General features: G+C 38.9%; 1 protein-coding gene across 8 annotated transcripts in view; it reads left to right on the top strand.

Annotated features, from left to right (window-relative positions):
• TfAP-2 (transcription factor AP-2) overlaps positions 1-27,429 on the top strand; it is a 161,747-nt gene that overhangs the window by 85,762 nt on the left and 48,556 nt on the right. For 2 of the 8 annotated variants that reach the window (XM_034340598.2, XM_034340597.2), the window contains exon 1: positions 10,549-10,827. The exons of the other annotated variants lie outside the window; for them this stretch is intronic. In XM_034340598.2, coding sequence (XP_034196489.2) covers positions 10,549-10,827 — 279 coding nt within the window. Of the gene's footprint in view, positions 1-10,548; positions 10,828-27,429 lie in introns of those variants that run through there. 8 annotated transcript variants of the gene reach the window in all.

The following is a 27,429-nucleotide window of genomic DNA, read 5'->3' as shown; positions in this document are numbered from 1 at the left end:
AGGAACAAGTCTCTTACTGTCATTCAAAAGATTTAGAAGCAAATCTAATCGAGTACGTTTATCTGCTTTTACTGACACAAATGACTTGATTTAACGTGCCCATTATCATATCTCACGATTAACAGTAAACATATTTAGTATACCGATTTACATAGCTTTTACTTTCTGAAAATGAAATTACTGTTATCTTGCTGTTCACAAACGACGAATTCATGTGTGGTCATTCGATTTCATTAATATTTAATTGAGTAGTTTTTAAATTCTATTTCATTATATACGATTACAAGTAGTTTTTAAAAAAAATCAAAATAAACCGTGAATAATTTATTGATCACGTTGCATAACTGCTGCAAAGTAATAGATAAAAGAAATTGTAGATAGAATATACATGATAACCAAACAGAACACATTATCGAACAAAAATGTTGCGGCCACTGATATCAGGTTTACGACTGTGTAAATAACAATTTACAGGTTTTCACTTACAGAACAATATGTGAAAAGGTCTGCTCGTTTTCTTCGCGCGTTTCTCGGCTCGCGACAATATCCAGTTGACCGTTCCACGAGATACATAAGTGACTTGGCTTACACAGACTCGAGGGTGTTCACTTTCGATGGGTGGACAAACTGGAGCGTGGCGACGGACACACAGCATCCTTGTTCGTTTCTTGTCGAGAATTTGTGACCGCCTCGTGAAATGCCTTGGGCGCAATTCGAAAGATATTACGAACATTGTGGCGAAGAATTTTGATCAGAAAACAGAGTATGTGAGAAAATACTATACAGGTCGATTTTTAGATTTCTGTAGCTCGAAATTTCTTTTTCTTGCGTTAGAATTCTAAATTCTGATAGAAAGAGAATTAGACAATTAACGATCGTACAAACTTCACTCGTAGGATCGTGATCGCATCAAATTTACAAGCCATAAAGCGTATCCTGTTATAAGTCTCATCGATAGAGGAATAAAAGAAAAACGAAGAATGGATATAACGGGACGTAACGCGTTGCGGCTGTATACGTTTCCTTTCCGTCGAATCAATCGGCGGTCTATCGATTAGCTGAACGGTGCAGATCGAACCTTTACAGTCATTAAAACGATTCGATAAAATCCAGCAGCACGAAAGTATGTTCGTTCGTGGCGAAGCAAGGTGTGACGATCGTAAAATCGATAAAAGGAATAGCAATTATCGCGGTAGAATTTGCTTCGAGCAAATGGAAGAGGAAAAAATAGCTGAGAAGTAGTTAGAAGGACGTTTCGAGATACGCGTAATTAAAGATTCTGCGATAAAATCTTTGAATTTTGATTGGAACAGAGCCACTCGAAATTGTGAGAAATCTTTGACATTAGAATATTCGATTAGAGGTAGCGAAGATTAGAGCCGAAGAGTTTTCCTCTTGTTTTATAAAATAGATATTAATTATTTTCTTTATCTGTCTTGATCAGATCGCATTCTTCTGTAAAACCGTGAATACATCCGCGAGTTGTGCCCATGAAACGATTCTCTTCCTCCTTTGTTCGCGATGCAATAAGAAACGATCTTGGCTGCGATCGATACCGGAGTCAAGGGAACGAAAAACAACGCGGACGATGAAGAAAAAAAGCAAAACGAGCCCGTGCCGTTCGATTCTACTCGGCCATTAGGGCACACACAGCATCCTTACGAGCCCATTCCGGGGCAGGCTTGCTTGCGGTTTCGCGACCGCGGGGGTTAGGTGGATACCACCGTCGATGAGAATCTCGTTGCCACGATATCGTATTCACCGTGGCGGAGCCCGCTTAACGTATCCTCCATTTTCTCCTTGTTATAACTTATTCCCGATCGGTTTCGACCTCGCAATCTTCACTCAAGTTTCATCCGCTCGGCTACATCGTCGCGAACTTTACCAGCGATAGATCACGCTGAGACGTCTCCTAGATCGCGGCTTCGTGATCCTGTTGAAGGCGGATGACGAGAACCGTGCCGTTATGAGAGCCTTGTGTATAGAGGGTGTTTCAGGTCAGATGATACAACCGGGCAGGGGTTGATTGTATAATCCGAAAAAAGAATACATTTTATTAATTTGAGCTTTCGTTTTCGAAAAAAGCATTAAAAAATTGTATTTCTCTTTATATTAGGATAAAATTAATGTATAAATAATTTGCCGTTGACTTCTTCCATAAATTCCAATTCATTCTCGAGATATGTCAAAAATACGGTTTTTCGGGGTAACATTTGATGGTGGTTTCCAACCCCTAAATGAACGAATTAACATGTATAAAATAATATGCCTGTAACATTTTTTGATGTACTATAACATATCAGAGAACGGAGAAAATCGGTGAGATATACCTCGGGTACTTTTTCTCGTGAGTGCGCATGTACTAGATGAATTTTCGAATTTAGTTTTCTCAAAAACGAAAAAAATTTGTTGCTTATAGAATCACCCTCTGCCCGGCTATCGAGTAGCTTAAAAACGCACCATTGCACGGTGTTTTAAATAAATAATAAGCTTGTTAACTGACCGAGTTAACAGCCCTACTATATAATTCATGTATTTTCATTCCACTATATCAGCATAGAAAAGAAATATTAAAAATCATAATTTTTCAATCTTCATGAGTAACAATATTGATTCGTTGTAGAACGAATGATTCATAAAGAATCAAAAATCCATAAAGGAACGAGAGGCAAAGAGATAACGATGAGTTTGTAGAAAATCGCGTAGCCTTAAGGCTCGATTCCGCAAGAATCGTGGCTGGATTAGAAGCGGGTTCGCGCAATTCAGAGTCTAATCGCGTGGTCGAAGACGTGGTTGTAATAACAAATCTCCGCAGGCCACGCCTATTTACCATTATCATTGGCTAGAGTATAGGATAAGAAGCGAAATAGAAATGGTCGGGTTAGTCTCGTGATCGCGATCGTAACGTTGGATCCAGCGACACGCAATTGGCAACGTGATTTTCTGATAATCGGTGCTCGCATTTATTTCTGCTTTTCTCCGTCAAATTGTTTCCTGCTCGACTGCTATATTCTCTGAATTCGAACGTTTATAAAATTTGGTAAAAATTTTGTACTATAGTTAAGCAATGTTAGATACTCGACACTTTTAACCCTCGGACGTTGGATCATGGAAAGAACGATTAAAGCAGGCTTTGTTGTTCAAGGGTTAATAAATCTAAGAGGCTTAGGTTGCTTAAAAAAGAATTATAATTACATTGCTAGATACGTTTTTAATATTTATAGAAAAATCCTTGAAGCTTTAACTCTGCAAGGATGACAGACTTTATCAAATCCATAATAGTTGTATCTGGTTTAATATAATACAATGAGTTAGTTCGCTTTAATGACAGACAGTCATTGCTTTTACATCGTTAGATAAAATTATGACTGTCATTATCGTGCTTATAAGATCAGCTATTAAAGTGTATCATAAAATAGAGAAGGAAACCGGCTCGGCAAGAACATCTCTGGTTGCATCTACTTTTTTCTAAACGAATCGTTCTTTTTTTGTGTTAATCGAACTTAATTAACCTACTTTTTCTCGTATCGCTCGACAGAGAAAAAAAAGGGAAACAAGGATATGGAGTATCATTAATCATGTTCCTATACTTAGAAGCGATCAAGGAAGGAGCTTAGAAAATATTAATCGTTTTGCATCGACGCGACGTTGTGTCGAAGGTTTAATGGGTTCCAACATTGCAAGGAATTAATGACACGTGACAAGGTGCTATTGAAAATCTCGAAACGATTTTCAATTGATTGTTCTCTGATTTGAGGGCCCATTAATACGCGATATTCTACGGATTTTATAATTATAACAGTAAAATTGCTAATTACATTCAGTGAGGTAAACAAGTATGATGGCCATCAAGATGCAATAAATTAATTCAGTTGGAGAACACTTACTCGTTCGTATAAATAATTGGCATCGTTATACGACTATTCTAGTCTGTTATAACTTTATTATTCACTTAACTGTTTATTAAATGATCTAAAAACAAATGTCAATAGAATAATGTCATAGGGGATGTCTAATAAAATTTAATTTATATTTCGTGATACATTATTCAATGAGTACTTATCGTAAAGTATAATAGATTCTATAATAAGTGAAATTGGATTATAAAATGGATTATAAAATAATAATTGAACGTGTTAAAATCTTGAAAAAAAAAGTATGTATAAGTTATTTAACCCACAAGACCTATGGAATGGATTAACTTTAAAAACACCAAAGGGGAGGAGAGTTGTTCGAGCTTAGCAGTTAAAAAATATTGAAAATATATTACTTTCTTGCCTAAAACATTTGTAAAAAGTTACTTGTTTTTACTTACACCTTCAAAATTAGCGCTGAATAAGTGATTTTGTATTAGTAAAGATATTATTTAAGAAAGCAAACGCTAGAAATGAATTGTTATTCGAGACGTTTCATTCATAAATCGGTTTAAAATACATTCATTTCTCGTGGAATCCGAAATCGTAAGATGAGCAGTCGAGGCAAACGACAAGAACGTTCTCGCGAGAAAATCGAGCGGAGATAAGCGGATACAGGTAGGCCGGGTCGTCGGGGGACGGTGCCATTTGTACAGCAATATATTATCCAAGCCATTCCGTCGTATCGTGCAGGTTGGATGGCCTTTACCATCAGGGATATTGTGCGGCACCCATACGTGGCCACATATTGCATGACACGGCCACCGCTATCTGCATCCGGCAGAGACACCCTTACAACAGACGTGAAAATATGCTCAAAGATTTCTCCGGGGAACGTCAATGCGTCTCTCATCCCCGTCCGCGTATTCAAAGATGCCTCGCATTATCGAGCAATCCTTCACTAATCTCAAAAATATATCTTCCTCGTGTTCGACGATCCTGTTTGCCACGCGAATAGATTCTTGCATACGTTTGCACATCTTTCTAACATTTCTGACAGATTTTGAAAGTTGAAACTAATTTTTTGTTTGATAACGGAATTGTAAGTAATTATTTTAAATAGGTCCTTGAATTTATAGTTTCTGTCATGAGACAAAAAAAATATTAATTGAAAAATAATGAAAAATTCAGATCTTTTAAGTTCTAATACCTATCATACTTATCAGCTAAATTAGTATGCAATAATATATTGCAATGTTTTCTAATGCAACCCTCAAAGAGTAAATACACAGCAACTTATACAGGGTTAAAATAAGAAAAGAATTTGATGTGAATTGTTGAAAGTTTTATCGAGCAATATTTTTATTTTATCACAAAAATTAATGCGTCAAAAAGAGTATAATAATTTTTAAGTGAAACAGGGAAAGGCATTGCAACCTTTAAATTTCAGTTTTCCCCCGGGGTAGTTTCCAACAACTGCAATTTCCAAGCATCACAGTGAATTTTATCTGCTCGTATATCTTGTTTATAGACCCTACTGATTCTACGTCTATTTTTATTCCAGTAACACATTGTAAATCACGAGAAACGCGGTGTGTTCCACTTTTATAGAAGCTCGAACCGCGTCGTTCATTCTCCTCGAAATTCCGTCGCTTACGTCACGATATATCGAGCAACCTTCTTGTAACATGCTCGACGTATCTCCCCTTGTATCCTGACACGGGAATGCGTTGAACGAGTTCGTTAATCATTTTTCTTTTTTGGCCATTCCGTTGCTCCTTCTCTCTTATTGGACACGGTTGCTCGCTGTTTTCGGCAGTGATCTCATAATTACACACGTGGGTGGCACCTCGCGTCGATCCTTCTTCCATCGTCGCTTCTCTTTTCGAAATCTTCGTCATCGATTCAAAGGTTGGAACCACTTTTAATAATCATTGAAATATTTCAGTCATTTTTGTTTTAAATTTCAGTACCTTTAAATAGAAAGAAAATTGAAATTAATATTGAAAAAATAAGCACTATTGATAGACTTCCACTGGGTGAAGTATTAATTATTTCTTATAAATATTATCAAACTCCAAACAAGTAAGTACCTGCCAAATTAGGATTAACACCCATTGCTGCGAGTCATTACAGCGAGGGTGTAAGAGATTCTATCGCACCACCCTATAAATTCGTCGATACTATGGTTAACGTCGGGAGTGGAGGAAATTTATAGGGTGACCGTTTAACGGGCAGAGTTTCGTAGCCAAAGGAATCACTGAGAATGTTCGATTTAAAAAAAAGGAGCAGACTGGTCGCTTTGTAGGAAGCAGGATCAGAATACGATCCGTCCAGGTTGGACAGGTGCGCGTAAAGTGTAGGAAGGGGAAAAAAGAGGTGATCTGTCTTGGTATGCCGGAGGGAGCAGCCTCCTCTGGAAGCTTCGGATCCAAGGTCCGTTGTTGCCAGTTGCTATCCATCTGACCTGAATATTTTTACTCGTTCGAGTCTGATATTGATCGGTGTGATAACAAAAGACGGTGTACCTCGCGAAACGTCAATTGTTTTCAGCTGTGATATGAATGGAGGGATACGAAGTGGATGGATTAAGATAAAAGGTGATTTAAAAATGTGGAAGATTCTTAAGAAGATGTTGAAGTTGTAACGATTGAAGTATTGTAGAGTCTGATACAAAAGTAATGAGACTATGTTTAACCTCGGATGGCGGACCAGGTAGAGAGCCATAATTTTAATTTTAATTTTTACTAAGGATAGCCTATCAACTAAACCAGCTGTAAGATTTACGAACGACGAAAGTTTTGCGAGAAGACATTTCCAGAAAATCGACAGGATAATAACAATGATGTAACCATCTTTGAATGGACGCGTAATTCACCAGCGATTATGGTTCAATTATTCCGCCGTAAATCCGCGGTCGAGGCGATTACTGCCGTCTGGTTTGTTGGTTTTTGCACGAATATTAAATCGCGGCAATAGCGAACACGTAGCAACACAACAGCGTGTGTTCTAAGCGAGTTTATTGCAGTTTAAATTATATAGCGGTGGCAACCATTGCGAGCAAAGCATTCTTTCTTAATGAGCGACTTATTTCGCGTTCGCCGTTGCTCATATTTGGGTTAACGTATGGAGGAATGTTCTGAGCAGGCATACGCGATTCTGTCACAGGATGCCGACATTTTTTCCCTCGGTGTGAACGTGTTATTCATAAAAGTAGTTTGAGAAAGAGAATGGGGAGATCAATTTCCTCGGAGAATATGAAGATGATTGATTTGAAGATTTAAGAAAGACGATCAAGGTATTGACGTCTCTCTTTGTATCTACGCACTCGTATAAGTCATCGATAGGCAACACGAGATGGAACAGGAGTGATTATATCAAACGATGAAACTGCTAAATTAGAAATCTAATGGACCTAAGATTCTAGAGAGACATGGAAACTCTCAGAAACCTAGATGATCTATAAGCAATGATTGTATTAATCATGTGTAAGAATCAAGTAGCCGACGTGCTACGTTCCTTTAACCCTTTCGCTACTATGAGCAACCATGGTCATTTAACAGAAAGTATTTATATTTCAAAATACCAAGAATACAATGGAAGTGTTTTGTCATAAAGAAGAATTATTTGCATTCGGATATACGAGTACAATTTCCAGCAAAGACGACTGTACCTAAAGGGTTAGTACTTACACCGATCCATCAGAAATTCCTCCGAGCACCGATCACGAAAGTCAGACGCGACGTGTCTTTACTCGAACAGCAGGCTGATCGACCGGACCGCTGTTACGAATGATGGTAGCTGCGAGAAGAACGGAAGGGTGCAGGAAGGGTTGAAAGAAAAGAAAAAGAGGATCCAGATAGGCGTGCATGTGGCGAGAGGAGAGCGGTAAATCGTAGTTTCTCCTGGTCAGGTATCATCGATGCGTCTCGAACAGGAGACAACGACGAGACAAAGAGGCGGCAAGCGGTCCAGTCTGAGCCATGGTCGAACGAAGAGAGGAACGACGTAGTTGCGGGTACCCGAGAAGGGGAATCAGCCAAGAGTGGACAGCGCGGAGAGGAAAAGGAGCCGTGAGAGGAAAGCCGTGTAGAAGAGAAAGGGACGGCAGAGAGGACAGCTGGTATCGGGCGACGGTGTTCCGTGAAGGTGGACGAAGCTACGGGTGATGGTGATACCGATGGCATGGTCCGTGGTAGCGCCGGTGGTGGTGGGCAAAGATACCCGTGGTGGTGGTGGTCGAGAGGATGGCAGTAGTGGTGGCGGTCCAGCGGGGCATATCGTGCGGGCCCAACACTTGCTCTCCACGGAGGAGAGATTTTCCCCCTCCTGCCGCGGGCGGCGCCACTCGAGGAGATCCTTTCCTCTTTTCGCCTCTAGGCCATTCTCGAGAGGCGCGCGCGCGCGACAACGCGGTGTCGCACACGATCGGTCTTCGTCGACCTTCGGCCAATACGCGTGTTTCGATCACCATTTCCCCGGTTAACTATTTTCCAAAACCCACGAGACATACCGATCCGCACCGATCCGCACCGATCCTCCCCTGCATCGATCTCGCGATCTACGGCAACCTCCCCTGACACCTTCACCATCGGCACCCACGTGACACCGGCGACCACGTGACTGGGATCTTCGCGGTGGATCTTCGCGGCGGAACGTCAACATCCGTCGACACAGCCCGAGGGATCTCCGGTTCCGCTGCCTGCCGAAGCCGCTCTTCGCCCGAGGATGTTTCGACGTGGACGTTGATCGGTCGCGTTGCGTAACCGCGGACCGGCTGACAGTGTTTCCGTGTGGGGACGAAAAAAACGCGTGTGCTCGTTGTTGTGGTTGGTGCTATTGCGAAGAGGAGGAACGACGGATTCCTCCAGGCGATTCGTAAAGGCTGGAAAACCGATGAAGATGGAAATACATGAATGAATGAAAGGTGCGTCATAATTAGACGCGGAGGAGTAAACGACGTCTGAAGTAGCTTTTATGAAACTGTTCGATGATATCGAAGAACGAGTGGGAGGACTAACGACAGCTTTTTATCGTCGTAATAAACGAAAGTATTTCGTAAAGAAATTGAAATAGAAATCACGGTGCACTGGTTTACGAGTGTAATAGGATCGAGACTCGCCAAGCGGACAGGAAGTGTACCCGAGTCGATCGGTACAATCTCGTTACCAGTGGCAGTCGATTCGATTCTATGGTGAAATCGGGCCGAGACTAAGTTGAATGCGAGAACAGCAATCGGCAAAGAACAGTACAAACGATTTCGTGACTCTTACTACCTACGTTTTTTGCGTCGTTTCGAAACGTCCACGTTCGACTTTGATCAAAGAAGAAACTCTCGTATGGAATTTGATTAAGCGCTGAAATCGCATCGCGGTGTTTGCAACATACGATCATGGATAACTGTCGCGATGTTTTTAGTAAATTGCCGAGCGTCGAACGGGACTGTCCGGGTGGCAGAACTCGACGAAACCAGGCTGACCACGTCGTTCCGAGCGAATCACATCGATCCGTGTAATTTGGCGGGATTTAATTACAGTAAGGAAGCCGCGTTATTAAGTCCCGCAGTGAAGGGACCGAGCGAAAGAATTCAGGTTTCCTGCGTCATCGATCAGCGGAACCGGTGGAAAGCCGGAGACTTGAATGCCCGCACAGGCGCACGCCATGGGATCGTTTTACGTCCGCTTTTAGAGCTGTTCATCCTCGAAAAACACTTGAACAACTCTGCCGTTGTCGATCCTTTTTCACCGATGAATACCAATTAAAAATCCTCCCGATAAACTCCGATGAGGTCTGAATCTTCTTCATTGAATACCCGATACGATACTTGAATCCACAGAAATTGAACAGTTTCTCGAAACGAATCTATTGAACTTTAAATTTCTAAGTAATCGAAGATTCGAGTGATCAGAGACGATCAAAGTTTCGCATGAACATTGACGATCGCGAGCAGGTGTTCTTTGCAGCGTCGACGTCGTTGGGCTGCTCGAGCGGGGATCGAGAAGAAAAAGAGGGTCACGCTCGTTTGGAAAATTGGATGTGCTCCAGAGGGACTCTGTTTAGCGGCGAGAGGGACCGTTATCGAGGACAGGCGATTTATCAGCCCATTGTCTTCGGGCCGGTCGAGTGTGCTTTAGTTTCTGGCATCGTCGCGAACGTACGGTCCACGGAACCGGCACTTTTAACGAACGCAATTCTGATCGAATGTCAACGAAGCGGCGTGCACAGACGGCGATTAACAGTACACCAGGATCGTTCCGCGAGTCGCGGTCGTAAAATACGACGAAATTACTGGATTTAACGAACGGGTGTAATTGCGAGCGAATGCCAACAAACCGGTGTGCTCGGATGGACAGAAAAGTGATCGACGACAAGTGGGTTATCGTATCGTTTCGCGAAGTAGAGCTATAAAATATTTGTGTTCCTGGAACGAGACGAGGCTGAAGTGTTTATGGAGTTATTTGACGTAGCTTGCGAGTGAATCGTTTGAAGAGGAACGATAACGAAAGAGATTGAACGTCAAACAAAGACTCTATGAACGTGCATCCGTACTCACTCGAACAGTGGTGGTGCTTCGTTGCCACCTTTCGGCAAACGACACAGAGTATCCCGTCGAAGACGAGACTCGACTGTCCGCGAATTCTGGTGATCGTGAACGAGCAAGCATCTGTGCCGGGTATAGCAAAAGTGGCTCATCATGTCGGTGATGGAGGCCGGTGAAGCCGACAGGACGACTATGTCACCGCTGGACGAAGTCGTGTCCCCGACGAGCGTCGAGTCGGAACTGATGGTCACCGACATGTTGGACGAGCACGAGACCACGCTGAACGAGCACAGGAACGGCAAGCGTAAGAGAGACACGGACGGCGAGGAACTGACACCCAGGAAGCTGCCCTCACTCACGAGGAACAACAACGACGTGGGTTTCGTCCTCGAAGAAAGCGCCGACGACGATCTTCACGAGGATAGGGATGACGTAAGTTTATACTTAACTGTTCATTCGAAGTGGAAAAATTTCACGAAAGTATTTGAATGATTATCTTGAATTAATTGAAAGAAAATTTTAGACGTTCGTTGGGACAGTCATAGATACTATATCAAAAGTAACGATTATATGTGAAAAATAGTATCATTTAAATGGGCTATTGAGGTTCTTTGGGCAAGAAGTTATTCAATTTCTAAAAATAATTCTATCGAGTCAAATCGCATCATCTTTGGGGACTAATTAACACTACCATCCTCGTGTCCTTATTTTCATAATAAGTATCTATTATTTAATTAAAATTCTAGAAGATTATGATTGACAATCGTGAAACATAAAAATATTCTGAAGGCACTATTGAAAAACCCCCTAATCAAATTGAAGACACCGTTTTAAGTATATCCTATTGAATCGAAGCTGAAGTGAATAACACTTAACAGCATCGAAGAAACATTAATTGCAGGTTATATCCGTGGTAGAGGCAATCTGAACAACGCGAAAATCAAATGTCCGATGCCATATCACGAAACCTGAGAATACACCAGCGTTCAATGACATTTATCCTCTTTTAAAGCGTACTCCATAACCCTGTTCCACGGACGGGTCTCAAACTACGTTGCGTAGAAACTAAATTCTCACGTGGCAAGTGAAAGAGCAGCTGTCGGTTAAAGTGTCCGCCTACGTATGGTTATACCTGTTTCACTGTCGTGAACGTATTCAACTTTGACATACGGCAACAAATCAGGTGCCTGAAATTCAGGACCGCAATAAAACGAAACTGTTAGAGACTCGTCTCTGAGATCTAGGAACATAGATGCACGAATTCTACTGTGTTTAGTTAGCACTTTTTCGTTGACACGATTCCAAATCAGGAATCATAATCCGTAATTCTTAGTAACATGAATATAATCGTATATTTTGTATTCGGTTGCATCGTACGTTGCGTTTAAATAATCTTTTTCAAATTTTTAAAGCTAATAAAAAGAAACTTTACTTAACATCGGTTAACAACCGTAGTTAGAATAATTGATCCTCAGGTTTGCGATAAAAATATTGCGAAATTAAAAATTTAAATCCTATTAAACAAAATTATCTCCCAGTATACGAAGACACGCATAATTGTTGTACCGTAAAATGAAACTCAAACCTGTTATCAAATTTCTTCTGCGGTATTATGAAGCATGTATCATAGTGCGTACCACAATGTTATAATTGCTGTCATAAAACCGCACGCGAATGTTGCTTTTATCTATTAAATCCTCTCCACGATGCAGAAATATTAATAAGAAAAATGAATATTAAACATGAATATTAAAAAATTAGCCATCTCTTTAATAACTCTATAAGTGCCCCTTATCCTAAATCGTTTCACAAGAAACAATTTACAAACGTGTGTACATTTTGCCTTGGATTTCTAACGACAATCTAATAAAATAAATGAATATTGACACTGATGCATTATCAAAATTTAGTCGTCCATGCATTTATGGACACATGGACAAATGTATGTAAAATATACTAACCGTGTTCTAGGTATAATAAAATAGAATAAAATATCAAGAAAATATAAAATTTACATATTTAAATAACAATTGCAGTATTATTGCATAAATATCCGCATTCTAGAAATGATTGCAACGAAAGGGTTAATTTTCTAATAACAGGTTGAATGTAGAGAAATCGTAGGTACCTCCTACTAGCAAAACGAGGCGAAAGGCGATTTTCTCGCGCGGTATCAGCAGGAAACGCGGTTACTGGAATCTCTAATGGTGTTCGAGGGAGATCGGCATCCATCGGTGGCCAGCAGGTACAGGATAGCGCGTGGTCGCGTCTCAGGATCGCGCGTAGATTTTTCCTGAAACCCGTTCCGTGACCTCGCGTATGCTCAGCCTGATATCTTACAACAATCCTGCCTACGCGCGCCTTGTGTCCCCGTTTTCGAGACTGGACACACCGCTTCCCGCACGAACGAAGCCGAACGCGAGAGGAGGAGCACCCTGATCCGGCTATCTCGAGCGCGAACGCGATCCAGAGATGTTTCTTGTAGCAATTAGGCCGTTCGTACCGCGAGCGGTCCGCTTCGGATCCAGATAATAAATTATTTTTGTTCGTCGTTCCGACGCGATCGATCAATCGTGTCACCCTCGTATTTTTCCTCTATCTTTTAATTCTGTGATATCGTAACGTTTTATACCGACTTCCGCAAACGCCTACTGTATTGTGAAAAAAAGGCGACCAATGTTTCGACCAGGGACTTAAAATCGAAATGATTTTAATATCGGTATAATGCTAACAAAGTTACACCGAAACCGATATATTTACTACCCAAATAGATGAAAACTCAAAATATTAGAGTTTTTTCTTTGATGACATTGTACAGAATTATTGGACTTAAGTTTAAAATTTCTGTTTGAAGAAAGTGTTAAAAGTATTTGTAAATAGGAAAATCGGAAAAATTATCGATAAATATATCGGTATGATGTCATACCGGTATTTCGATATTTTGGTTTCTATAAGGATTTTGAAGGTGCAACCGACTGGTATTTTCAGTTTCGGTATAAGTACCTGGTTGTGACTATAGAGAGTTTCTCGGTGCAAAGTCAGTGGAAAGTTGGAAGAAACACCGGAAAGGGTAATGGGTGAATATCGGTCCGGTGTCAGGGTTTCAGTGTAAGGTTGCGGGCAATTTATTAACACACAATCCTGAGATGTGTCGACGTTGCAATTCTACGTGCACAGCGGCCCGGTGCAACATGCTTGCTTCAGTGCCAATTCCAGGACCCGTAGAATAACATCGAGGATTCCATTAGCCGTATTTCCAGTAGATGCGCACGTAAGAAACGTTCGTGGTCTTACCCGGCTAGATCCTTCGAATTTACAGCTTCCTATCCGGGTACTTACCACGAAGCTCAGCTTTCTCGTTTTCGAACGAAACTCATTCTGAATCCTGAATTTACTTCTCAGTTTAATTTCGATACTTTCGAGATTTCAGAAACGGTATTTATTAAAATACTTCTAAACATCAAGTGAAATCCAAAAATAAATCCGTTTTAATGCGACGAAATAAAACTCGTATGATAAGTACGATACTCCTATAAAGGCCCCAGTGAATTGTAACCCATAAAATGTAAATCGGTGTCACAGATGGAACAAACACACGGATGTGTGGGCGATAGAAGCGGTTTACGAGACGTAAAATTCAGAAACGTTTCAAAAACTCGCGATCTCACCCGATAAGCAGCTGAATTCGAAAGGTTCAATTGTTTTAAATGGTCGTTAAGTCTATCCGATATCTGTCTCAATTTTTTTATTATTGAATGCACTATGGAACAGAAGATTTTTTTGTGGAAGTTTCTTTTTTAGAAATAGATAAGCTGGAGGTACGAAAGGTTGAAAATTTGAAAACTAACCCTTAATAATTAAAGTTTCAATGTATATAAGAAATAATAGAAAAGTATTATTGTGAATAGCATTACTATTATAACAGTAATATAAAACACATAAAAAGTTTGAAATAAAAAAATTTAATTTAAAAAAATATTTTACAGAAGCTAAAAGTCACGCGGAGCATTCGAAAATGTGTTATAAAAAATTTGCAATTCTGATCGTGCGGATGCTATGATGTAGTGGATTAGCAAGTGGTTTTGTCACCCACGCGTTTATTACATACTGCTGTAGAATAAACAAAAATCCGTTGGTTTCCAACGAATTGAAGGCTAAGTGGGAAAACATTTGCCACACCTGTAATCTTCATAATCGGCCGCAATTTACACGCCGACGAAAACGATCGGTCAAGACAATTTGCCTGCGATTCCCGCGAATAGTTTAACGTCGCCGTATCCGGCCGTTTATCTACGATTTCATTGTATGTTTTCTTGCGGGAGTTCGCGTAAACTACCTCGATGAAGGATCTTCTAATGACTCAATCCTCCATTATTCGCGTGCAATATTTTACAAACAAATAAGCCACGTTTATTTATCGATTTCCTTGAAAGCTAACAAACAATTTTTCTTGGTAATCAAATTCTGGTAAACATTTTTGAATAATCGATTTTTGCAAATAAAATTGTGAAAGAAATACTTGCTTTCGATAACAGGTTCCTTGCTTTATGAATATTAATTAGGCCGCAAAAACTCGGCCATCGGGTTTGAATCGATTTAATAAAATTTAATCCGTGTAATTGGATCTTCTAATTAGTTAATCCGTTCGTTACGCTTCACACTTAAATGAAATGATTTTTTGTACACGAGAAAGCGACGGGAAATACTTATTGCTAATTGCAGATTTTAAGAAAATTATTAGCAAGATTTCATTAATTTATTTTAGCAGGAAAAAGATAAAATCACTTTTTCATTGACAAGATTACATAGATTAGTTACATCAGCGTGACAATTTTTACTAATAAATAATACAATAAAACAGAATTATAGAAAACGGGTTTAAAATTGCAAAATGAAATCATTTGTATCTTTCAACCTTTAATGATATAAATAGTTTCTGATCTCAGATTCTATTTTTTACCAAATAGAACTACCAACTACTAGCAACGATAATAAATAGAAAGACATCAGGTTTACCAATTACTGCAATTAGCAATTAATATGTTTAACTAATAGTTACTCATTCAAACACTGATATCATCAACAATTAACTAATTTTAAATAGTTATCTCTTATTCATTCAAATAGTGACGATCGTCAATGCTTTTTGAAAAATACAGATTTTCAAGATCTTTAATTTCAAACTTTTATTTTTCAATTTCAATATCATGATTATTTACGTATTCCCATTTTTAAAAACGTTTCCTATAAAATTATGCAGCAACTTAATCACTGATGTAGCAGAAATAAGCGGAAGTGTGCAATTAGTCCAATCAGTGATTACTTAAGCTACGTTATAATAATACAGGTATCGGGATAATCCGGAAATCGTGTATGCATTCACGGATTATCATTCAACAAATATTTTAATTACTACCTTCAATAGCCTCCGCACAATATATCAAACGTCTGAACCAACCCACAAACACGTTGCATGAGTGTCATTATCTTAGACGCCAGACGTGATTTATACCTTGTCTTTTAACTATCGCGCCTTCTGCTTGAATTTCCATAGTGAAAAATTAGAAAATTATTGTTTGTGTAATTAATATTATGCAGTGCGGTGCATAACTATAGCATCACACACTTTTTTAAATGATTCAGACTTTTGAGTAAAAATACTTAAAAATCAATCTTTCGATTATATCGTTTTATATATAACAATATCAATACGATTTTGTTGAAATTTATTGTTTATTACGTCCCTTTCGTCATTTTTGAGTATTTTTACTCAGAAGTCTGAATCATTTAAAAAATTGGGTGATACTATAATTATGCACCGCAATGTAAATAATTATACAGTAAAATATCTATAAGACAATAATTTTATTTTCTTCCACTTTATTGGGAAAACCTTTGATAACCTACAATACCGTACTTTTTAAAAAGGTACGTCGCTTTAAAAGACCAGATAACTGGAGTAAAAAGAAAATAGGAACAGGAATCACTTAACTTTGCGTTTTCGCCGAGGATATAGAATTTAAATGTGTGCCGAGGGAACGCCTGAAGAGTACCTCGAATAAATTCCCAGCTCGTATCGTCATCCAGCAACACCTGGAAGGTGTAAGTGAAAGCAAAAAGAGATTCCCCCCCGAAGAAAGGCACTGTACAATCTGCAAATCCTTCCTCCGCACCAAAAGTCGAGAACCTTAATTTTTACAATTCTAATCGAAAAGATTTGGGACTTTTTGAACGAAGCTCCTTCGCGTACAGTTATTGTCCTGCGGTGGGCTTTGCGGAGGGCAATAAAGATCTGGATTATAGTTGGCTCCATTGGCGGACTATGCAAACGCATAAACATATGGGAGATTGGAAGGCTGTAGTCAGTTGGAAGGAACTCAATAAACGGCCAGGAGGCTGGCAAATTTATCCGTGTAACAGGCGCTTTACTCAGCCTCTTGTATATTATTACACAGTTCCTGGTGCTCCTAGTCGGTGGCTCGAGTCCGTTGCTCGCCTCGACTCGCTTATTCGCTGCTTCTTATCCTGCCAGCGGAAGCTGACAGCAACAGATAAGAGAGAACGAGGCGGAGTTCCGTTGGATTAGAAACAGGTTCGAGCCTCGTATTTTGCCGGTTCGATCGAGCACTTTTTAATTCTTGCCCACTGTGAATGGTTCCGTTCTGACCATTGAACGATCGCGATCAAGATCGCCGATTCAGATTGAGCTTTCAAGGAACTGTGAAAGATACAGTCGTGTGCGAGTTAGAATTCCGCGCGTAAAATAAATTTCAAATCGTACAAAATATTATACTATCGCATACTGGGAATTCTGGATGAGCTCATGACATCGCGTGAGATAACGTGAATTAGTATGTACTCTCTAATGATTCACTGGAGCTAACGCAAATAAAAATAGAAATTTTCACGCTCAAACGAGTCATGAAGATGATTTTCAATGAAAAAAAATCGTGCTTTATTCCGAGAGGATTGAAAGGAGAGATTGGAGTTGAAGAATGTGAAAACTCGGGCAAGTTGTGTTTAAAAGGTGATAGAGTGTAAGACCCATAATATGGATACAGTGTACAGTGGATAGTAAAAACATTGACAACTGAAAAAATTTTTACGACACTGTTAGCCGCAATTGTTATCTTTTGTTCGCGATCACTATGCATATTTCAGAAGTTGAAATTACAGTCACTTGATATTTATGACGAGAACTCTTGTTTCACAGTGAACGTTATACCTAAAGAAAGATACAATTATTGCAGAATAATTTTTAAACGATGTAACTGTTTCACTGTGATATGAAAAAAAAAATAAGGGTATTAGGTTGTTGGAAATAAAATAACCAATTTATTCATAGAACTCAGTACAAGTTGAAAATGTACACTAAAGAATTTATGCTTTTTAAAATCATGAATTATTCCAAATTATGTGTTTCGGTTTATTATGGTTGTTTATTGAAGTCGACTATGCACTAAAACACGAATTTCATTTTAATGTATTGTATGCTGTGATCAGCTATTTAAATATTAATGAAAGCTTTGCGTAATTATTTTCATTGTACTACACATTATTTTTGATCAAGTATTACATTATCAATGACGACTGGTAATTTGAAATGGAAATTTAATTATAATCTATGCTTTCTTGGTTCTCCATTCATATTTTATTTGTGTATTTTTATAATTCATAAAGCATACGATTACTATTTGATCACATAATTTCAAAATACTCCACATACTCGCAAAAATGTCTTATCCGATAATTTGAGAAAAGCAGCGTTGGAAACAATTTGGTGGACGCGTCGGCTCATGTGGTAGCAAGGGTAACGAGCACGGAATAAGACGCATACATTATGACCATAGTAATCTGAAGTCAATTTACATAGTAATTACTAAGTTTCCTGGTTCCAAATTACCTCTCAGTCAAGCCGTCAAAGAGTCGAAGAGTAGCCGACAACGCGTCCGAATAATAAGTATGCAAACTGTACGAAAGGAACCAAAGCATAATCAGTCGTTTACTAGAATTCGATCTTCAAGTAACGAGGGAACGAGTTCGAAAAAAGTGACTTTCAGTTTTAAACGAAATAGGTTCTATTAACCCAAGTCAATTCAGAAGATGCTCTGGAAGAAACGTGTCCAGGAACCTTAGGGCAATAATGACCAAAATGGTAACATAAGTTGAAGACACCTACCCCATCCACTTTTAATTACTTGTCTCTTTATCCGATGAATTCATTTAGGATTCATTTTAGTATAGAAATTTTTACTTAACGAAAAATCAATATTAATACTATTATTTATTGGAATATTGGACTTCGTCATGGTTGGCGCTCTTTAAAAAATTAGCCGCTCTTTTAAAAAGTCAGCCACCCCTTTGAAAAATTAACCACCTCTATAACAAATTCGCCAACTCTTTAAAACTCAGCCACTCCTTTAAAAAATTAACCACCCATTTAAAAGATTAGCAATCTCTTTAAAAACTCTAGAACTTCCCCTATTCTAAAACATTTTACACGAAACAATTGGCAACCGAGTGTGCATCTTGTCTCGGCTTTCTAACGACAACCTACCATGATTTCACCTTTCAGCTTATTATTAGCCATTGTACCCGCGTCGAAGGTTCATCTCGCTTTGGGCCCGATTATTTCGATTAGCCTTGAATACCGGCTATTGTTTCAGGCCGCTTTGCAATTCGTGTGTCGACGGTCGGGCTTCTTCTATACACGCGGATACAACCGTTAACCTTTAGCCGTCCTACTTTGATCCAGCTGCCTCTACCCGGGAGATGTGTACGCTCAAATATGACTCATAGATTCACGCGAGAAAATATGAAATATGAATCGTATGATCCGACGGAGGTGCGTCTCGACGTGTAGGTAAATCGACAAGGCCCAAGGTATTTTATAACGCGGCTCTCTATCAGAGATCCTTGTTGTTCGGCTTTTCGTGGAAGTTTATGTAAGTTTCTCGGATGATTTTGTAGTTATGCACGATGATTGTGTTGTTTTTAGCTTTTGATTGGTCAGCATATTAATCCTTTCGTTCTTGAATTATTTCGACTGGACGAAAAAAAATTAAAAAACAAAAAATCCTATATTTTTCATAATATGCAAATTCTTTTATATAATACATTAAATTTTATGGAGGCCACCACTAACCCACGCCTGTATTTAGTATAATTCAATAATTGAAAGGAAAAATGAAGGAAAAGATCAAAATTCTAAGCAGCCATTATATTGTATCCATTTCGTGAGGTACTAAGTGGAAGGTATCAATTATGATTAAATTATTACCAATTTTGAGATTTGATGGTATTATACGGAACGAGTATGAATTTCTTCGAAATTATAGAAGATGACAAATTGTGCGCTAATGAGAAAGATAACCATCGAAATAATTATGAACCAAGTGAAAATAATAAGGTTGAAATAATATGATTGCGGTATAAAGTTGACAAAATAACGAAGCGTTAATTTTGCCAGTTTTCACATGATAACGTACTAACAGGTGTTTTTACGAGCATAGGTATTGACGCAATAGTGTATCTTTTCCTGGACATTTTACACTTCAAGGTGAGGAGCTTACAAGTGAATAACGCAACTTGCCCGTTGACGTGATAGACTTTGTAAACGACATTAAGCGCTATAAAAATGAATTGTTACCATGATGGAAGCAAAATAACGGCTATGACTATTCGTTTCTATGCTGTGAAGAGCTACCTGATCTGTAATAAAATGAAAGATTTACAATAATCCATCTAAGGCCATTTTAAAATATGAAGTCTCCACTTTTATATAGTTATCCCAAAATTAAATAATTTTTTAATTTCACCGAGGAGTGTATACTAATAATATTCTTCAGCAAGTTACCATTTAATTAATTTTCTAATTTCAATTAGTAAAATATAAATTTCCAGGATTTGATTTGCTACGTGTAAATTACTAAAAAAAAATTCATCAAATCATCATTTACTCAATTCTCAAACTTGAATTAGGAGAAGCTAAATTTTCAAGATCCAATTAGAACTAACTAGATCTCATAAAAATCTTGTCGAAAGTGATTGTTGTCCATTAACTGTGCAAAAGCCCGGAAGCTTCTTCCTGAAAGCTTCTCCGTCACCTTCCGTCGATGTCGTACGAGAGAATTTAATGCTCGGAACAGCCTGAAGGCACCTGCGCATGTCGACCTATACCCGCCGGCATGTTACGCGCCGAGTAAGTACCTGCCTACGTTTCACCATATGTATTTAAACATGAGTTCTATCCGTCCTGTCGATTCGGTCCACGTGCACATTCACACGTTTCACCAGCTATACGTGCATAATCGGACACGCGTGGACGTTTAAATATCGCCGCCACACGGCAGGGCGTGTTACCTGTTACCGGTTCAAGTAGGCGGATTTGGCTTGGACCGCGAGATCGATCGATCGATTTGATTTTGCGGTCATATAGGCGGAAGTATTGTAAATCGATGGACTTTTATGAATTTCCATTAATCGGGAAGGGTGTTGGTCAAATTCTAAACCTCAAATACTAAACCGATTTAATTGAAAATTAGAATAAAATTAAAAATTAATATAAAAATATAGAAAATTACATCCACTCCATTTTATTCCATCTAAAGCTCGACATAGAATGACCGAACAACGAAGGTAACTAAGTTAGAGGAGCGTAGAGTAAATTATTCAATTAGAGCGAACGATTCATCTGTGCTAATGGCATCGCGTGACATAGTCTCGCAGGAAGTCGTAATAAAGTACGATGCATGCAATGATTCTCTACGAATCTACCTCTGCGTGCCAGCTTGAAAATGTAAAACAAAGATCGTTCGACGATTCGACACGTGAGGAAAAATTATTAACGCGTTCTTTATCATTGCGGTCACGCAGCCCTCCTGGTTCCACCGGAATCGTCGAACAAGAGGGAATAAAACAAGGATAAAAGGCGTTAATACACGATCGAACAGCACGCACGCGCCGTGTTGTGTCGTATAATGCGATCAACAAATCATACGGCGATATGTTGACCGTATTTATTGGTCAGCAGATTTTTCTATCGGCTGCAAGCGGCTGGACCGGCTGACTTATTGATACAAGTTAGGGATTCGTTTGTCACGCGACTATTTTTATGATGGGGATGTACAGTTGGGTGCAACGTAGGCTTTCTCTGGATAAGAATAAGTGTAGAGTGGGGATGCTCAACAAGTTGCCCGTACGGGCGCCCGATTGCTGTCGGACTTGTTGCGGGCATCGTCGCCTCTACTACTGCGATTTATCGATCGGCGATCGATAAATCTCCCTTGGGGGATTTCCCCTCTTCATTATAATTAGATATAGACACAGATTATAATCATTATCATCGCGTTATAATCAGAATACGAATTAAAAATTGATTATTTCTTAATGCAATTTATCACTTTTTGATTAAACCTTTTCTTTTTCATTAGCAACAGTAGATTAATGTAAAGTTGATTGGATTAAACTGAAATTGATACTATCTCCAATAAATGTGAGTGTAAGAACATTGAAGAATAGCACAGATTTCTTCGAAAGCTAAAATGATTAATAATCTCATGAGTTAATAACCATCCTTTTATTCAATTAATCGCGATCATAATTCTAATCTAGAATTACAAAAGCCCCGGGAATGTGATTAATTGGTAGAGTTCGTATGAAATTCATAAATATCGATAAGTGTATTGAACAACATCATCGTTCATTAATCGATCGCTGGAAACTTTTTAATCAATGATCAGTTAGTACGATGAAAAGGTATTCTTCATTAACGATTTTTATTGGCATTTTGCAATGATAGTCGCGTTATCACGATCGTAGGAAAAAGTGTTATAACAGCCATGAACTTTCGCTTGTCCCGTTCCCATCCGATATTCACCGTGACGATGGTGAATGGTCTTCACGCGTCGATTCTGATGGCGATAGTTCGTGAATCCAGTTAATACAAACAACTGTAAAGCTTTAGATTACCTTTTTGTTCTGTTGATACAATGTTTCTTGAATCAACATGTCATCTTCTAATTTGTTGAAAAGTAACAGTGTTATTGTGCAGAGCCCTTGATTTGTCGTTTGAAAATTCATTAGTGCATTAGTAGCCTAATAAGATTATTTTCAAATTATAATAATAGTTATTGCAATCCCTTTTCTCATTCTTCCGTCCAACAAATTCACCTATCGCATTGCACCTGCCGTTCGCGTTTAACCCATGTCCACAGTGGGTTGTAGTTGTCGACCGCCTACAAGGGTTCGATCCCCGGTTCCCGAGATGATTGCTCCTCCTGTTCTCGTATTGCAAACTGTACACGCGGACTACATTAGCATAACACGACCTAATTGATGCTGGTCGCATTATGCACCACCGTCGCGACTGCATTGAACGTTAGATGCGTTCAACATATATGCACGCGTGCTACCAGTTGCACAAGGTGTTTAGACACAGTGATACTAACAGTTGGGGGATCGCTAACTCGAGGTGACAAATTAAAGAACACAGTAGAATTTTCCGTATTCACGAATTTATAATATAATAATATATAATTTTTTCTTTAATATAAATTTTCCGTATATTTTCGTTATATTGCCACTCTGTATTGTCAATTATGCGAATTCCCTTTGCGCAAATTTTTACATTAAAAGAATTACATAGACATAATATACGAGTAGGAATTATTTATTTTACAATAAGTTTGTTACGATTCGAAATAGAAAATTGCAATATTTCTTAACTGGAACGTTTCTAGCGTTAGAAATAACATAAATTTCGATTAGCAAGAAACTGTTTTACAATTGTGATAAGTAGGAAACGCGTGCAGGTTAGGCTCGTTACCGGGAAAACGAAATTCGTAAAAGTTGTTGGAATTGATTGTTACTGAAAGCGAACACCGTTAGGCATTTACCACATGACCGATCGACAGAGGAAATCAATGCTTTCGAGACGTCACCGTGATCGAGATGAAACATATGTGCCCTGACAAGCACTTCCTAATCTGTAACTAATCGAAATTGTAAAGAGGGAATTGTTGGAATAAATCGGTCCTGTTTGCAGACACAGGTTTGTCATTGAACGTGGAATAAATTGCACCGTTCGACTGGCGGCTGCAACTCGACCACGTATATTTTATCAAGTCTCGTTTAATAATTATTATGCGCATAAACGTTGCCTTTCGGCGTCGGATTATAATCCGGTATAGCTGCATTTTAATGAACAGAAATGATCTGTCAGCCGGGCGTTGACCAACAGTTACGGAAGCTCAACTGTTCGTCGTAAAATAAATAATTTTAATTTATAAAATGGTCATCCTTTGGTATATTTTACTTTATAATTAACTTAATTTTATTGCCGAAGGGTGGAAAAATAATTATTATAAATATAGCAATGGATTACTAATATTCTAACGGTATTGTAAAAGAGAGAGGGCCATTTTCTAAAAAGATTGCATTGTCAATAGCTCCTCAACTCCCACGAAAATTCCAATGATTTTCATCGCGACTGATCATAATGAATATGTTCTCCATAAATCGAAATGATGTACCGTCTTAAAGGGTGTTCAAGAGATAAGTACATATCCGTTTGTTATTGTTAAACATCCAATCGGCCATTAGTCAGAGAAAATGTCAGCTGGAACGTTTTCACGGTGCGAGCACGCGCGAACGTGTATGTATCATTGATCTATTGCGCAACGGAACGCTTTGGATCAGCTCGGTGTTAGGATGTTAAACGGCAAGTGTGACTAGGCTTTAGTTTCGAATTTATCAATCGGACATCTTGTAACGCAATACAAATGGAGCCTCTTCGATTGCTCGCGAGTAGACGCGATAATTAACGTTTTATGACCGTCATAACGGGCATTAATTATATACCGGCAATAACGTTGCTTTATTATTCCTTCTTTTCGATGTCAATGCGCACCATGATTTTTCATCGAAATAGGACACTACCGTTAAATTTCTACAGACAAGTATATAATTATATTTATAGATGATTCTGACATCCTTAACTCAATTGTTCAAACTTTCGTTCCAAAATATTCAAAGAAAATGACAAAATCATAAAAAAAGTTACCTTAAAATTGTTTTGAAAATTGAATAAATAATAGCATTGAAGTCATAATACTATATTCTTATGGTAAAATTGAAATCACCATAATAAAATATAACAATTCCTTTATTAAAATCGTTTACTTAAAATTCCTTTAAAGTCATAATACTACATTCTTATGATAAAATTGAAACCATCGCAATAAAAAGGTACAATCCTTTCGTTACGAATGATTATGCTACCTCTGAAATTCGGCGGAGCAACGAGCGCGTCGAAAGGCACCTGCTGAACCGAGCGTTGAAATCACCAGCAGTCACTAGGCGACGCGGTCGTCGAAACGGTGCGTGGTCGGGTCCAGAGGAGTCGGTTGTATTTTACATCAGCGTAATGCTGGTCGCGGACACGTCCCAGGCCCGTAAAGACTTTTTCCCCTGCACGTGCACACGTGTATCCGTATAGGTTTCGCGCGGGTGTGCGAAACGCGGTGTTCACACAACCGCCTCTTACGATTGCCTGCGGATCCCGTTAGCTTGAACCCTCTGGACCGGACTCTCGCCTTTTGCCAGCCGGCCGTGTGCGAGGTTACGTGTCGTGTACACACGCCTGCGTTCCCCTCTGTCCACGGCCTTCACACCGGCGCGGAACGATAAACGGTCGATTCACTCGTCCACTCAAATTAACGGTGAACATCATTGTTGTCGAACGATCATTGTTGGCGGCCCTCTCGCCTCGCCCGTTTCTCATCGTCGCTCGTATTTGCCGAAGCAGAGAGCCATTAGCGAGCGGCGATCGAGGAAATCGTTTATCTTCGAGGAGGCTCGTAATTAGAGGATCGACGAGGATCCAACCACACGCGCGGACCGCTTTCGCGAGTTCTGCGAACATATCGCCTCGACGCGAAACGCGGTCATCGCGGCGGTGTTTCGGCAACCGCGAGGAAATATGTGGCCGAGATTGCCGGTTCGGCAGCAGGTTGCCGGTGATCCCTGCGTTACGGTGATTGATCGTTGATATTAATGGCTGAGGACAAGCGGTGTACGCTTGTGTCAGGCTATCCGTGAGTTGGGAGGGATTGAATTCCTGGTTTAGGAATCACGGAAGGTTCAAGGTGATTCTGGGATCGTTCATATTGGTAGGAATTAACTTATTCATTTTATGATGAACATGTGTATAGTAATGATCCATAGGGAAAATAGCACTTTAAGGGAAGAGGTTTCTCTAATCACACGTAAATATTTATTCTAAATTATTTTATTTAATAAGAGGTATTAAGTTTCCATTATTATTTCATGTATTTAACAGAAAATGCAATTTTTTTTGCAAAATTTTCTTGGGACTAGGAAGAAATTAGTATGCAATATACTCAAATGGGTTAAGTACTTACTAATAGACGAGCGTGTAAACAGAGGGAAGTACGTTAAAGTATGTTAAAAAGAGGGAAGCAATGTAAAGTTGCAAAACAGTTTCAACTTTCGTGCACTTCCTTGACGTTAAAATAGGATGTGTTAAAAGCTGCAAAGCGGATAAGTAACGCGATGAAAAGTTGAAAGTATTTTGCAGACGATAAAATTGATTAACAAAGATATCGCGAAAACTAATCTTGCGGTTGCAGTAAGTCATTACTCTTCCTATCAATTTTCTCATACGTAATACAGTTATCGTTGAAAAGAAGAAGAAGAAGAGGAAGCAATAAACGTTCGATAGAATAACTGGAAAGCAATTCGGAACGAGTAGCATATCTACAAATCATCGTCTATCTAACAAAAAGTCTAGCCCAACCACGGCTTGTATATACAGTCAGTGAAGAACTATAATTTCAACTTCGACGATTGACCCTCTTCCCACGAATGTTAGTGCCACTTTCCATGCAACATTGAACGAAGAAATTTTAATCACAATTGACCCAGAGAATTGAAATTCCAAATTAATACAACTTCGTAACAAAAATTTCGCGCGTTAATTAATTTTCTTCAATCAAATTACGCAAAATCCTAAAAGCCTAATTTGTAATAAATATCATATGATCGGAATTTTTCTATAATAAGACTACGATAGTTTTTCCATTTAATTTTAAATGAACTATGAAGCCGAAATTTCGTGCGGCACCGAACGTGTTAAATGACCGAAATCGTTGTTCTCCTTGACCGCGACCGATCCGTTAAGGTAACGTAAGTTAACGTAAGGAAAGGTGCGGTAACACGAAGTAAGATAAGGGCGTCATGCGTTGGTTACCGTTGGGTGGCGCTGGATGGTCCGCTTGGAATGTCGTTTAGCGACTTCCCTCTCCCACCATTTTCATCCAGACCTCTTTCTTCGGCTTCTCTTCTCTTCGTTCGACTCGTACGTGCCTTTCATAGCCGAACATCGGCTTGTATCCTCGTAGTTGTCGATTGTAATCGTCGATCGGCCCTCGGTCGCTACCCTCTATCGGGAATTTTTTAATTCGCGACCTCGGTTAGGTAACATTCTGTCTTCCCTTTATTCTTATTTCTTGTCGGAACGGCCAAGTATCATGGTACCTTCTGATATTTATATTGAAATTATTGTAAAACTAAATTCTTCAAACGAGCAACATTTTGAATTAGAAATCTATACAATCTTCTGGCAATACCTTGCAATAATTATACAAAAACTTTTTCCTCCTCCAAAAAAATATTTGAGAAAAATTTCCATTGGTATAATCCATCACTCATAAAATTACAATTATCCTATCATTACTGCAGTATAATTTCCCTGAGAAATCATATTTATTCAAATATATCTATATTTTTAATTTGGATGAAATAGAAAATGGATGTTAATTAACATACAGCTGTTGGAAATTAATATAATTTTATAAGCATCATTAATGATTCCATAGTAATATCAGTTGTAATTATTCGCTCATCAAAGCCTAAGGAACGATAAAATATTTTAATTAAAAATACTTTATCACCTATGAAATATTAATAAGAATTATTCTCTAATAGCAAAGGATATACCTCATAATTCCTCGG

Source organism: Osmia lignaria, chromosome 15 (assembly GCF_051020975.1).
Source record: "Osmia lignaria lignaria isolate PbOS001 chromosome 15, iyOsmLign1, whole genome shotgun sequence".
Classification (NCBI taxonomy): Eukaryota; Metazoa; Arthropoda; class Insecta; order Hymenoptera; family Megachilidae; genus Osmia; species Osmia lignaria.
This window is presented reverse-complemented; position numbering and strand designations above follow the sequence as displayed.